The sequence below is a fragment of the Microchirus variegatus genome (assembly GCF_963457635.1).
Source record: "Microchirus variegatus genome assembly, chromosome: 9".
Taxonomy (NCBI): Eukaryota; Metazoa; Chordata; class Actinopteri; order Pleuronectiformes; family Soleidae; genus Microchirus; species Microchirus variegatus.
In genome coordinates, this window is record NC_139810.1 from 1,850,337 (window position 1) to 1,865,575 (window position 15,239).

Here is a 15,239-nt window from a genome sequence, read left to right on the forward strand (position 1 = left end):
GTCACAATAACAGTAATATCTGTAATTCCGTTTTGACGAGACGCAATAACAGTTAGCGATATCTGTAAATGAGTTTTGACGAGTCACAAGGACAGTTAGCGATAGCTGTAATTCAGTTTTGACTAGTCTCGATAACAGTTCGCGATATCTGTAATTCTGTTTTGAAAAGTCACGAAAACAGTTGGCTATATCTATAATTCAGGTTTGACTAGTCTCCATAACAGTAATATCTGTAATTCAATTTTGATGAGACGCAATAACAGTTAGCGATATCTGTAATGCAGTTTTCAGTAGTCTCAATGACACTTAGCGATTATCTCTAATTCCGTTTTGACTAGTCTCGATAACAGTTAGCTATAGCTGTAATTCAGTTTTGACTAGTCTCGATAACAGTTAGCTATAGCTGTAATTCAGTTTTGACTAGTCTCGATAACAGTTCGCGATATCTGTAATTCAGTTTTGAAAAGTCACGAAAACAGTTGGCTATATCTATAATTAAGGTTTGACAAGTCAAAATGACAGTTAGCGATATCTGTAATTCAGTTTTGACTAGTCTCCATAACAGTAATATCTGTAATTCAGTTTTGATGAGACGCAATAACAGTTAGCGTTATCTGTAATTCAGTTTTCAGTAGTCTCGATAACAGTTAGCGCTATCTGTAATTCAGTTTTGACGAATAACAATGACAGTTAGCGATAGCTGTAATTCAGATTATGACTAGTCTCGATAACAGTTAGCTATAGCTGTAATTCAGTTTTGACTAGTCTCGATAACAGTTAGCGATATCTGTAATTCAGTTTTGACTAGTCTCGATAACAGTTGGCTATATCTGTAATTCAGGTTTGACGAGTCATAATGACAGTTAGCGATATCTGTAATTCAGTTTTGACTGTTTTCTCCGTGTGTCTGTAGATGGCGAGTGGACAAATGTCGAGGGAAGAGGCGTTGGCGTGTTCGGGCTACAGACACGCGTGTCACGTGATGCTCTACTCGGACACGAAAACTCAACTGTTTGGGAAAATACCGATCAGACATATCATACTGGTGAGTTAGAGCTTGTGAGAACGTTTTCTGAAAATAATAATTCCGAGGCTAGTTGAAGGAAGTTTTCATCACGTGTCTGTAATTCATTGAAAACGCAGAGGTCTGTGCCCTCTGTGTGTTTGTGTTCTGTCTGTGGATGCATCAGAGTGTGAATTCTTTTTGTTTTTCTGTGTTATCCCCCCCCCGCAGATGCAGATGCGTTATGACGGTCTGCTGGGTTTCCCTGGCGGGTGAGTGTTTTCCGTGCGGCTGCCGCGTTGTTGTTTTTACTTTTATACGTTTGTAAGTCTCTGCTGCTGGAGCTGTCAGAAGAGATCAACCGTCACGACGCACAAGAAACAGTCAGTGGTGGATGAAGTACTGGAAAAGTACAAGTACCTCACCATAATATCACCTTGGTAGAGCGATAACGTCGCAGATGAGAATACGTTTTTATTGTATTTCACTATCCAGAGGCAAATTTCCTTCTTGGAAAACTTTATTTGTCTAACTTTAAAGTGACGACGTCGAGCGTGGCGTGTTGACTATTTTGGAAATATTCTAAAGGATTATGGGAATGAATGAGAATTGACGAGTATGACGAATCTGTAATTCAGTTTTGACGAGTCGTAATGAGTTAGCGATAGCTGTAATTCAGTTTTGACGAGTCATAATGAGTTAGCGATATCTGTAATTCAGTTTTGACGAGTCGTTATGAGTTAGCGATAGCTGTTATTCAGTTTTGACGAGTCGTAATGAGTTAGCGATAGCTGTAATTCAGTTTTGACGAGTCATAATGAGTTAGCAATAGCTGTAATTCAGTTTTGACGAGTCATAATGAGTTAGCGATATCTGTAATTCAGTTTTGACAAGTCACAATTACAGTTAGCGATATCTGCAATTCAGTTTTGACAGAGCCACAATAACAGTTAGCGGTATCTGCAATTCAGTTTGACGAGCCACAATTACAGTTAGCGATATCTGCAATTCAGTTTTGACAGAGCCACAATAACAGTTAGCGGTATCTGCAATTCAGTTTGACGAGCTAGCTCGATTATTTATTTACTTTTTTTAACCACAGTTTCTATTTGAAGTTCACAATTTTGATTTTATTGGACTTAGAGTAAATCTTGTACTACTATATCTTGTAACTCAAATCATCAACTACCAAATTAAAAAAATCAGACGTTGTTGTACAATACAGGTAGGGGGCGTGGCCTCCGTAGCCCTGCAGTAATTAAGTGTCCATGCTGTGTTACTGTGATTGTACTCGACTGTATTCACATCAAACTCTGACTGGGTATTGAGTGCTATATTTGTTCCCAACCTTCAACTTTGAACATTTCCAGTTTATTCCCATAAATTCCCATGGAAAGTTTCCGACTTTGAAAGTTCCCGGGAATTTTGCAACCCTATCTGGGAACCAAAATTTCCAAAAGATTTGGGTCTCCCAAAGCCAGAACGATCCAGTTCTTTTACTGATTCTCCTAAACTCCTTCATACATCTTACAACAGAACTTCAAAAAATCTGAGCGATCCTGTTTTTCTGCTTCTGCCGTTGCATTCTATAGTCGTCCTTTAAGAGTTCACTGAGTTCGCCCTGACACAGTCACTGTAGATGTTTGTCAAACAGTTAACAAATAGATCCTCTAATAATGAAAATATCAGTCCACTAAGGGGCGCCAGTGGACCCCGCTGTCCTCCCAAAGCCAGGAACTATTTCCACTCTGCTGTACTTTTTAAATTCTACAGCCACACTTTTAACTTTTAGCATCAAACCAAAAGTAAGGATTGAGAAACCCTGATCTAAAACATTTGATCTGGTTCCGATTTGAGAAACCGTGATCTGGACAATTTGGCCTGGTTCGCAAGAGAAGGATTGAGAAACCCTGATCTACAACATTTGACCTGGTTCCGATTTGAAAAACCCTGATCTAGATCATTGGATCTGGTTCCCAAGACCAGGATTGCGAAACCCTGATCTAGAACATTTGATCTGGTTCCCAAGGGCAGGATTGAGAAACCCTAATTTAGACCATTTGACCTGGGTCTTGTTGAGAAACCCATGATCTAGACCATTTGACCTGGTTCCGATTTGAGAAACCCTAAACTAGATTATTTGATCTGGTTCGCAAGACCAGGATTGAGAAACCCTGATTGTGACCATTTGACCTGGTTCCGATTTGAGGAACCCTAAACTAGATAATTTGATCCGGTTCGCAAGACCAGGATTGAGAAACCCTAATCAAGACCATTTGACCTGGTTCTGATTTGAGAAACCCTGATCTTGACCATTTTACCTGGTTCCGATTTGAGAAACCCCACTAGACCATTTGACCTGTGTCTTGTTGAGAAACCCTGATCTAGACCATTTGACCTGGGTCTTATTGAGAAACCCTGATCTAGACCATTTGACCTGGATCCGATTTGAGAAACCCTGATCTAGACCAAGAACTGTCCAGGGTGTACCCCGCCTATCGCCCAATGTCTGCTGAGATAGGCACAGCACCGCCCGGGACCCTCTGGTGGAGGATAAAGCGGTAGATAATGGATGGATGGATGATCTAGACCATTTGATCTGGTTCCCAAGACCAGGATTGAGAACCCCTGATCTAGACCATTTGACCTGGTTCCGATTTGAGAAACCCTGAACTAGATAATTCGATCTGGTTCCCAAGAGCAGGATTGAGAAACCCTAATCTAGACCATTTGACTTGGGTCTTGTTGAGAAACCCTAATCTAGACCATTTGACTTGGGTCTTGTTGAGAAACCCTAATCTAGACCATTTGACCTGGGTCTTGTTGAGAAACGCTGATCTAAACCATTTGACCTGGTTCCGATTTAGTCAAACAGTTCAAAATCCATAGTTCAGGCATTGGTGACTTCATTCAGGCTTTGAAATGGATTTATTTACCTGTGCATTGAGGATTCTCCAGAGAACAATACTGCAAACATTATTAATCTGCTGTCACGCCTGATGTTGACCTTTGACCCTCCACCACTCTCCAGGCTCGTCAACCCTTCAGAAGAAACGCTGGAGGCGGGCCTCACCAGGGAGTTGTTGGAGGAGGTGGGCGTGGCTGTCCCCGTATCAGAGGAAGACCTGGTGGCCTCCCGTTATGCTCCTCCTCCTCCCGTCTTCTCCGCCTCCTCCTCCTCCTCCTACCGTCTCATCACTCACTTCTATGTGAAGAAGATGGAGGAGGAGCAGATCAGGGAGGTGGAGCGAGCCGCCGCGTCCACAGCAGCAGATCACGGACTGGAGGTAATGAGGATGGTTTGATTTTGGGCTCAGGGGTCAAAGGTTAAAGGTGAAGACAGTGATTCGTCCTCTGTTTTTAATGAATTTTTTGACCTTGGTCTTGTTGAGAAACCCTGTTCTAGACCATTCGACCTGGTTCCAATTTGAGAAACCCTGATCTAGACCATTTGACCTGGGTCTTGTTGAGAAACTTTGATCTAGACCATTTGACCTGGTTCGGATTTGAGAAACCCTGATCTAAATCATTTGATCTGGTTCGCAAGACTAGGATTGAGAAACCCTGATCGAGACCATTTGGCCTGGTTCCGTTTTAAGAAACCCTGATCTAGACCATTTGATCTTATTCCGAAGACCAGGATTGAGAAACCCAGATCTAGACTGTGACCTGGTCCCCAAGACCAGGATTGAGAAACCCTGCTCTAGACCATTTGGCCTGGTTCCGTTTTGAGAAACCCTGATCTAGACCATTTGATCTGATTCCGAAGACCAGGATTGAGAAACCCTGATCGAGACCATTTGGCCTGGTCCCGTTTTGAGAAACCCTGGTCTAGACCATTTGATCTGATTCCGAAGACCAGGATTGAGAAACTCTGATCTAGACTATGTGACCTGGTTCCCAAGACCAGGATTGAGAAACCCTGATCGAGACCATTTGGCCTGGTTCTGATTTGAGAAACCCTGGTCTAGACCATTTGACCTGGTTCCCAAGACCAGGATTGAGAAACCTTGATCTACACTATGTGACCTGGTTCCCAAGACCACGATTGAGAAACCCTGATCGAGACCATTTGGCCTGGTTCTGATTGAGAAACCCTGATCTAGACAACTTGATCTGGTACAGGACCAGGATTAAAAGACTGTGGATTAATGTGGACTACTTGACCTGTTTCTTATCGAGAAACTCTGATCTAGACCATTTGACCTGGGTCTTGTTGAGAAACCCTGATTCAGATTGAGAAACCCTGATCTAGACCATTTGGCCTGACAGACAAACAGACAGTCGAGTTAGCCTCATATTTTAGCTGCTTCTCCTCTGGATCTGGTCTCTGTTGGGTCTTCTGGATCTGGTCTCTGTTGGGTCTTTTGGATCTGGTTGGGTCTGTTGGGTCTTCTGGATCTGGTTGGGTCTGTTGGGTCTTCTGGATCTGGTCTCTGTTGGGTTTTCTGGATCTTCTGGATCTGGTCTCTGTTGGGTCTTCTGGATCTGGTCTCCGTCGGGTCTTTTGGATCTTGGCGAGTCGTAGTTGTGGTCAGGTTGGAGTACGTCTCCAGGAAATTGCTGCAACAGCCGTTTCAAACGTCGTATCTGAGCCGTGATCCGTGATCCTCCCCCTCCTCCTCCAGGTTTTGGGGATGGTCAGAGTTCCGCTCTACTCCACCAAAAGCAAAGCTGGCCTCGGGTCCTTCCTGTCGCACTCGTTCATCGGAAACTCTCGCTCCCAGCTCGTGGACTCTGTGATGCGTCTGAACCTGGTCTCTGCCGAGGATCTGCACAGAGCGCTGACTCACGCTCTGAAGATACACTCGCACACGGCCGGAGACCTGAAGGCAGCGCTGGCGCTGACCGACGCCAAGAGGAAGTGGCGTTGAAACGCACACACGTTACACGCGTTACACATCATATCAATCTGTTCTTCTGCATTGATCATTTAGACGCCTAAACACAGTGTTAATCCTAATCTCAATCATAACCACGTTTCAAACTTAACCAGTTCCCCAGAAATGAGGTTTAGGGTGAATTCCGATTCCTCGCTTAACCCTTAATCTCAAAAATGTTCTCCCTCTAGTCCAAGTGCTGTCCCTGATTCTCAGAAAAATTGAGTTGAGGGGCGAGTTTAAGGGCTGCATCGCCCTCAATGTTGAGATTTTCCGAGACCACCCTTGGGAGCAAGGGCTACCCAGAATGCATTGCGTGTTTTCGCATAAGAAAGATGGCGTCGAAAGCAGTGATACGAGTGCGCTAGTATTTTCTTTGTTAATAGAGATATAAAAATTCTCCCGACGTAAATGTGTTCTTCTTCTTCTTCTTCTTTTTTGGAGTTGACAGACTGGACGCAGCTTTGGCGTTATTCTGCCCCCTACAGTCTGAAGACGTATCTGCATTTAAGGGGTGTCCCATTTCTAAGTGACAAAATAACCCTCAACACTTGGTTTTGAGGGCCAGTTAAGATTAAGGGTTGAGCTCGAGGGTTAAGATAGGAATTGGAATTGGCCCATAGCCTCATTAGGACCAGGTTTCTCAGGTCTCCAGTGAGGGCCTGGACCAGGACCGGTAGCCCTTTCTCTAACACTCGTAGATTCTCGTATCCAACACAAACACACAAAGTGCTGACTCATGGTTTGCCTGCTGAGCATCAAACAGGATGAAACGTTATCGACTCTTTTCAACGTTAATGGAATTAAAATCGTTCAGAATGAATTATTTTCTTCCCCCACGATTCTGTAATTTCGCTCCTTTTTAAATGTCAAACTGGAAAATTGAAAAACTTTTATGATATAAAAACTTTAAGGTCCAGTGTGTGAGATATATATGACATTATACTAGAATATTAGACATTCTACTCTATTTTTTTAATATATATATGTAGTCTTGGTATTATATCTTTTTATTTTGTACTTTCTTCTTAATGCACGTTTATTATCCGTATCTTTACTGTGTTGCTGCTGTAACACTATATTTTACCACTTTGGGACGAATAAAGGACTCTCTTATCTCTTATGTATGTATATATGTGTGTATTTGTATGTATGTGTGTATATATATGTATATGTGTGTGTGTGTATATATGTTTATATATGTGTGTGTATATATATATGTGTATATGTATATATATGTGTATGTATGTATATATATGTGTGTATATGTATATATGTGTGTATATGTATATATGTGTATATATATATATATGTGTATATATATATGTGTGTATATATTTATATATATATATATATATATATATACATGTATGTGTATGTAGACGTCGTCCATTTTGGCAATTTGCACCCTACGTAAATGAGCTAGCTACATCGGGAAGTTGTCGAAAGTTGTTTTTTTTTCGCCACTTTTTGGTCTCTAGGCCGGCCCTACATTGACCACACTAGACGTTCATTGGCCCCCCCAGGTCATTTGACTTTGACACCCCTGGTCTAAGACAGCTAAGTTAGCATTAGCTCCTTCCCAGTTTGATTAAACGGGCATTTTTCGGAGGATTTGGAACCAACATCATATGAACATATTGACTAATATGATTCAAAAGTTGTTGTTTTTTCCCCCCACTTTTTGGTCTCTAGGCCGGCCCCCTATTGACCACACTGGACGTTCGTTGGCCCCCCCAGGTCATTTGACTTTGACACCCCTGGTCTAAGACGGCTAAGTTAGCATTAGCTCCTTTCCAGTTTGATTAAACGGGCATTTTTCGGAGGATTCGGAACCAAAATCATATGAACATATTGACTAACATTTGCACCTTAGAACTTTTGAACGATACTGCAAACATCGGAGACAATTGGTCTTATTTCGTCCACAGTTGAATGATTTCTATGTTTACGTGGAGCAAAGAAAGCAGAAAAACGTCACACGTAAGAACCTTTTTTTACGTTAAAAACTAACGACTCGTCAGGGTTCATCGTAGTTTCTGTCAAACTGAAACAAGTGGCGGTGAAGAGTGAAGCGAAAACCTCGAGAACTGCGCAGCCTTATATGGTCATGACAAGTACACGGACACATATATGTACATCCTGTCGTCAGGTCGGATCTGCTCTTCAGTCTTTGTTCGCCTCCTCCTCGCTGAGCTTCTGTTTCACAGAGTTGCCGTGCAGAGGTCCCAGCGCCAGCCGAGGATTAATGACGTCCGCGACGTACGCGATAAAATGCTTGCGGGGCGAGGATTTGATTGTCTTTAAGTGTACCCCGGGTGCACGTCGTGAGCCTGCACCAGATGTCGCTAACCTCATTTCCAGACGAAATTTGCTGCGATCCAAAGAGCAGAGACGCGACGCCGTCTGTAACGTTTCTATACCACACTCGCACCAGTAGTGTTTGGATTTTTGCTCTTCAGTTGCATCTGATGATGTTTTCCATTCGCGTGGATGACACAGTTTTAATTCCCTACCCTTAGAATGTGTGAGGATCTTCTTCGCTGCTTTATTAAAGGTAGAGCGTGAGGAATTTTAGCTACGAAATCCTAAAAAATCTTCATCCAGCGACAGAAAAGTTGTCTCTTAATTAATTCTTGTTACTCAAAACTCTCCCAGGGTTCGTCCTGGCCTTTTTCGCAGACCGCTAGCGTCACAATGAGGATACAGATCCGATGTCTAGCAGTTTTTTTTTTTTTTGTATATACATCTTACGCGACGTTAAACGCCATAACCCGACAGCCCCTCGCTCCTAGAAAACTGCAACAAGCTAGGTTTGTCGACGCGTTTCTGTCGTCCGCTTTGCGTACGTTGTCCGAACAATTTACGAGATCGCTTGTCGGTGTATCCGATTGCGTACAGAGTTCTGTCGGTACCCGATCCGTAACGGGAAGCGCGATCGATCGGTTCCTTTATGACACAGAAAAAAGTCGTACGAGATTTAAGAAATGCAAGGTTGAAGAAGTAGGAGCCTCTTATTTGTAACCTTTTACTCTACGAGGCTCCCCCTACAGTTTCGGAGTACGTATTTTTATCGTTTTTATCGTCGTTCTCTGTCACGATGAACGGCTAAATTAATGCCGTCGCTGCCTGGATCTTATAGCCGGTACCTAGCTAGGTTGTGCACTCCAAGTTTCTAGCAAGACCTCGTGATTTTTGAGGATTCCGGGTCTTCCGGGACCCCTGATCTTGCAAGGCTGGTTTTCCAGCAACAGACAGTAGGGGGCAGTGAAGACAACAGACCCAATCTCCCCACAACAAGAAATTTAACCAGACATTGGCCAGGCTACCCTATAACAGGGTTAGCCTCAAAATGTCTGGTTTTTTAGCTTATTTTAACCAATAACTTTAAATATCTGTGGACACCAGAATTTCAATCTTAAATTTGAAATTTGAAAAATGTAAACTTATGCACAGGCATTTTTTCCAACTCTCTCCTCTCTAGCCACAAAGTCACTGATGCGTTAGCTTCCTGCAACAGCGTGAGTTAAATTACCGCAATAGCGACATGTCTACATTTTGACGTGCATTTTTTTTACGATGGCATGAACCGTCGCAAAATTAAAGTGACGCAAATGTGTTATCTGCGATACGCTCGGTGTTAAAGGGTTGAAATAAAATTAGTGCTGGGCACGTTAACGGCGGTTAACAGCGCTAACTTTAACGCACGACGCGTTTCCATGACGACTGACCGGAAAAAGACACGCGCGACGTCATGTTTACGTGCCGCGGCACCGGAATCCGGGCACCGTTGAACAAATAGCTCCTTTAGCGCCCATTAGCATGCCTACAGTGGAACTGGAGCAATCTGGGGGGGTTTTTTACGAAAAGAGCAGCGCTACAAATTTTGCGTTACTTTAGGGACTAGTTTTAACAATCGGGAGTCACGTAAACACGGCGTCACGTGCGTCTTTTTCCGGTCAGTCGTCATGGAGACGCGACATGGGTTAGGGTTGTTGACGCCGTTAGCCGCGCTAAATCAAATAAAAAAACGTGTAAATTCTAGTGCTGTGCATAAGGTTAGCGCATGACACGCATTTCCATGACGACTGACCGGGAAAACAAAAACGCAATGACGTCATATTTACGTGCCGCGGCGTCCACCGTTTACCAGTTAGCTCCGTTAGCTGCGCTACCTTCTTTTAGCGCCGTTAGCGTTAGCCTACAGTGGAACTGGAGCGGTCTGTTTATTAAAGGCAAAGAGCAGCGCAGACAAATAACGTTAGCGTACCTGTGTAACTGCGTATGTGCGCCTCTGTTTTTAAAGTTTAGCGTTACTTTAGAGCATTGGTTCTCAAAGTGCGGCCCGGGGCCCAATGGCGGCCCGCAGAAACATTTCTGGCGGCCCCCGCAATGAATTACAGTTGATAGTTTTAATCCAGGAGCTACTAAGCTTGTTAAATGTTTATTGGACATTACTGGATACAGACCAATAAGTGTAAACAAAAATACTGGGTATTTTAGTGTATTATTGTGTTATAAGCTGGTAATAAGCAGGTAGCTACAGCCCCCAATTACTAGCTATATACCCAGTAAATATATGGTAACAGAAATGTGTTACTTGGTATTAACCTGTAATTAGAAGGTAAGAACAATGGCCAAAATACTGGGTAATTACCCAGTAAATTATAAAGCGTTATTATATTAATGCTTAAATAACATTATATTAACGCTTATATTACTTAACGCTAAACTGTAGAACTGCAATCTGGTCATTAAAATTAGTACAAATGGGATTTATTTCTGGTTTTTTTCCTTTGGCGGCCCTCAGTCCAATGTTGGGTTCCTAAATTGGCCCTCAGGTATCAACACTTTGAGAACCCCTGCTTTAGAGACTCATTTTAACAATTGCGGAGTCGCCGCGGGCGCTAAAGGCCGCCTGGAACTCCGGCGCCGCGGCACGCAAACATGACGTCGCGCGCGTCTTTTTCCCGGTCGGCATGTGTCAACGTCGATGCCGTTGAACGCGTACATTCGCATCATCTAACGGTGCTAACGCGACTCGGCGCGTCCGTCCGTCCGCCGCTCTCTTCTTTTGCAATTGTTGCGTTTTAACGCACAGTTGAGCTGCGAGGACAGAGTTTATTACCCTGCACTCGTCAACCGCGACTGCGCAGCAGGAACGGAGAGAGCGGAGACGAATGCTCTCCGCCGTCTTTCTCTTATTTCCAGCCTCGCGGCGGCACGTTGAGGGTTATTATCAATATTGAGCGTTTGCGGCACTGAACCACCCGCACGGTGTTGACAACACACACAAAATTAATCTGTGCGACGGTTGCGTTTGGATCTCTGTCAGATGAAAAATAAAAAAATAAAAAAATAAAAGCGCCACATCCTCCGAACGACAACACAGGAAACGCAGCAGACGCGAGAAAAGAGAAGGGAAACGCTCGTCTGTCTGTGTGTGTGTGTGTGTGTGTGTGTGTGTGTGTGTGAGGAGGAAGGATTGGTGTCGCGAATAACACAAGGTCATTAAGAGTCGGGAGGAGAGGAGAAAGGATGGATGGATGGATGATGGAGGGAGGGATGCTGAGGGAGAAAGGCGGTGTATTCATAGCAGCAGCGGAATTTATAGCCGCCCGAGGAGAGGACCGAGCGTGGGGGGGGGGGGGGGAGGGGGAGGGGGGTAGTGCAGGGGGCGGGGCTTAGGTTGTGGCTTTCCCCGCTGCTTCACAAGGCAAACGAAAGAGAGAGAGAGAGAGAGAGGGAAGAAAGAAAGAGGGGAGGAGTGTGAGAAATGAGAGAGAGAGAGGAATCTGTTAGATTCACACACACAGAGAGAGAGAGAGCAGTGTGTGTGTGTGCGTTTGTGTTTGTCTTTGAAAAAAAGGAGGCGAAAGAACAAGGGATGAGACGAGGAGAAAGGAGGAGACGATAGAGGAGGAGGAGGAGGAGGAGGAGGCGTGAGGTACGTACGACTGTCAACGCTGCAGCCGCCGAATACCTGTGTGTGTGTGTGCGTGTGTGTAAAGTGTGTGTGTTTATGTTTAGTTGAGTGTGTTAAAGACACACTCCGTGTCTTCGCTTAGAGTGGACAAATGGATGCACATTAGGGACATCAATTATGTAATGTGTGTGTGTGTGTGTGTGTGTGGTCACACTGAAGGTGTCTATGTGGCCATTGTGTGTGTGTGTGTGTGTGTGTGTGTGTGTGTGGAAACCCCTGCAACAGTCCGTTGACCGCACGAGATGATGATATTACGATTTACAGCCTCGAACTCAACGCCGCTGCTCGCGTTAACGTTAACGCATCGTTTTTTTCCTGTTTTGTTTTGTTTTATTTTATTTTGAAAATCCTTCAGACAATGTAGGTCTTCCTCTTTGTGCAAATTTGACCCTTATCTTATTATCTTATTTGTCGTAAGAGGAATAAGAAGAAGAAGAAGGAGGAGGTCCAGATTTAAATGTTCAAATGCAAAATTCTGATTTTAGCTGCAGGAGCCAAAACATGACGGCGAAATAATGTGTGTGTGTGTGTGTGTGTGTGTGTTGTAAAAAAAAAGAAGAAGTAACGCGCGTCGATTCACTTCCTGTTTCAAATGCGTCGACTGACCTCAAACGCGGCTCAAATTATATCAATGCAGAGATAAACAAAGTGCAGGTGACAGAACGCCGCGCTGCGTTCAGGGTCGGGGGTTTACCGTAGGAATCTCTTGAGGCCGCCGTTTGAAAAAAAAAAAAGAAAACCCTGCAGCTAAAGCTCAGGGAGAACTTTCATAAACGGACGTCGCGATAATGTCGCACGCGGGGGGTTCCCACGGGTCCTTGAACGCCACCACCTGCTGTTTCATGCCCTCGCCGTCCGCCGTTTTTGACCATCTGACGTGAGATTCCGCGCAGAACGACGCGCGAGTAAAGTTAAGAGCGAGAGCGAATGACGACGCGATGCCGGGGAAAATGAAAATTCCGACATCTCTGTTTCACCAAAGCCATTTCCCCTTATAGTCTTTATTATTGAAGAAAATAATGGTAGAAAATAAAGCAAAAAAAAAAAAACTAGGTTGCACAATATTATCGGTACGATATCGGTATATATATCGACTGATATTGGTTTTAAACGGCAGTATCAGATATCCAGAGATCCACCGATCATGACTCGGGACTAAAACTTCTTGTATGTCTACAGCGGTCGTCAACCAAAATCAGTGGATGCTGACCAATGCTAATGCTAATGCTAATGATCCGTACAATTAAATACCGTATTTTGAGAAAGAAAGTATCTACAACATCAACTTATTTAAATGTTTGGGTGAACAAAATTACGTTTTATTTCACCACTTAAAACCGCACGTATGTACCTCGGGCTAACCGCTTGTTAGCAATACCAGTTGATAGCGACTCATCGCGGTGTTTTGCGCATACAAACAGTTAAAAATGAAACACTACGACTGATTTACTATCAGAATGACTATTTTTCCTAACGTAGCGGCGTAGCAGTCCGAGGCTAATTTTAGCCGCTTAGCAAAAGCTGCGCTTTCTGAACAAAAAAAATCTATGCTTAGCTTCTGCGACGTCTTAAGATCGCGTTCTTCACGTTATCTCACAGTTCAACGTCCTTCACAAGCTTGTAAACCGCTCACTCTCCCACACCAAAGCCCATAGAGAAAAATCCATCGCTAACTTACAATGACTGATTTTGTGACTTCGTCTTATGAAATCCGTCCTTCTGATTTAAATAAGTGACACAAACTTGTCGTACGAGGCAGCAGCAGAGCAGCAGCTCCTGCGTCGCCGCGAGCTAAAAACTGCAATTTTCTCAATGGGCTTTGGTGTGGAAGAGTGAGCGGTTTTATTTGGGCCAGTTTGGTCTTGTGCTGTGATCACAGATGTTCTCTGGAGACCACTGTGATACGAGAGGACATTTAAGTCACTGTTGCCACTTTCTGTCGTCTTCAACTCGTTCTTTTTGATCATCAGCGACGAATAAATCATTTTGGTTTGTGGACGGAATTTGAGAAAATCATTTTCAAGATTTGGGAAACGGAGATCGACATTTTCTGAAATTTTACAGACCAAATAAGTTTCTGTTGTTTCAAGTTTCAGTTTTCTGAAATACAATCAGAGCACTTTCAAAGTCACTTAAATCACTTTTCTCCTCGTATCTGAGGAACCGATATTGGACCGGAGTCCAGGCGCCGTTTAGCAGTTAGCTGCATTTGCTACTTTTAGCGCCGTTAGCGTTAGCCTACAGTGGAACTGCAGCGGTCTGTTTATTAAAGGAAAAGAGCAGCGCTAACAAATAACGTTGGCGTACCCGTGCACTGCGTATGTGCGCCTCTCTTTAGCGTTACGTTAGAGACTCATTTTAACAATCGGGGAGTCACGTAAACACGCTTGGGTCGACGCGGGCGCTAAAGGAGCTAACGGAGCTAACCGGTAAACGGTGCCTGGACTGCGGTGTGCGCCGCGGCACGCAAACATGACGTTACGTGCGTCTTCTTCCGGTCAGTCGCCATGGAAATGCGTGTCATGCGCTAATGTTAACGCCGTTAACCGCCTAACCCAGCGCTAAATAAAATTTAAAAAACAAAATTCTAGTGCTGTGCAAAAGGTTAACGCATGACACGTTTCCACGACGACTGACCGGAAAAAGACACGTGTGACGTCATGTTTACGTGCCGCGGCGTCCACCGGAGTCCAGGCACCGTTTACCAGTTAGCTCCGTTAGCTAGCGCGCCTACAGTGGAACTGCATCGGTCTGTTTATTGAAGGAAAAGAGCAGCGCTAACAAATAACGTTAGCGTACACGTGCACTGCGTATGTGTGCCTCTCTTTAGCGTTACGTTAGAGACTCATTTTAACAATCGGGGAGTCACGTAAACACGCTTGGGTCGACGCGGGCGCTAAAGGAGCTAACGGAGCTAACCGGTAAACGGTGCCTGGACTGCGGTGTGCGCCGCGGCACGCAAACATGACGTTACGTGCGTCTTCTTCCGGTCAGTCGTCATGGAAATGCGTGTCATGCGCTAATGTTAACGCCGTTAACCGCCTAACCCAGCGCTAAATAAAATTTAAAAAACAAAATTTAAAAAACAAAATTCTAGTGCTGTGCAAAAGGTTAACGCATGACACGTTTCCACGACGACTGACCGGAAAAAGACACGTGTGACGTCATGTTTACGTGCCGCGGCGTCCACCGGAGTCCAGGCACCGTTTACCAGTTAGCTCCGTTAGCTAGCGCGCCTACAGTGGAACTGCATCGGTCTGTTTATTGAAGGAAAAGAGCAGCGCTAACAAATAACGTTAGCGTACCCGTGCACTGCGTATGTGCGCCTCTGTTTATCGTTACGTTAGAGACTCATTTTAACAATCGGGGA

At 44.2% G+C, this 15,239-nt stretch overlaps 1 protein-coding gene across 1 annotated transcript; it reads left to right on the forward strand.

Moving 5' to 3' along the window:
• Positions 1-913: 913 nt before the first annotated feature.
• On the forward strand, positions 914-7,006 carry LOC310932311 (U8 snoRNA-decapping enzyme; the record flags this gene model as incomplete). Its single annotated transcript, XM_083895611.1, has 4 exons — positions 914-1,045; positions 1,235-1,275; positions 4,035-4,290; positions 5,632-7,006. 4 exons carry the CDS (start codon positions 914-916, stop codon positions 5,875-5,877), a joined length of 675 nt encoding a protein of 224 aa, XP_083751737.1. The 3' UTR covers positions 5,878-7,006.
• Positions 7,007-15,239: the final 8,233 nt, after the last annotated feature.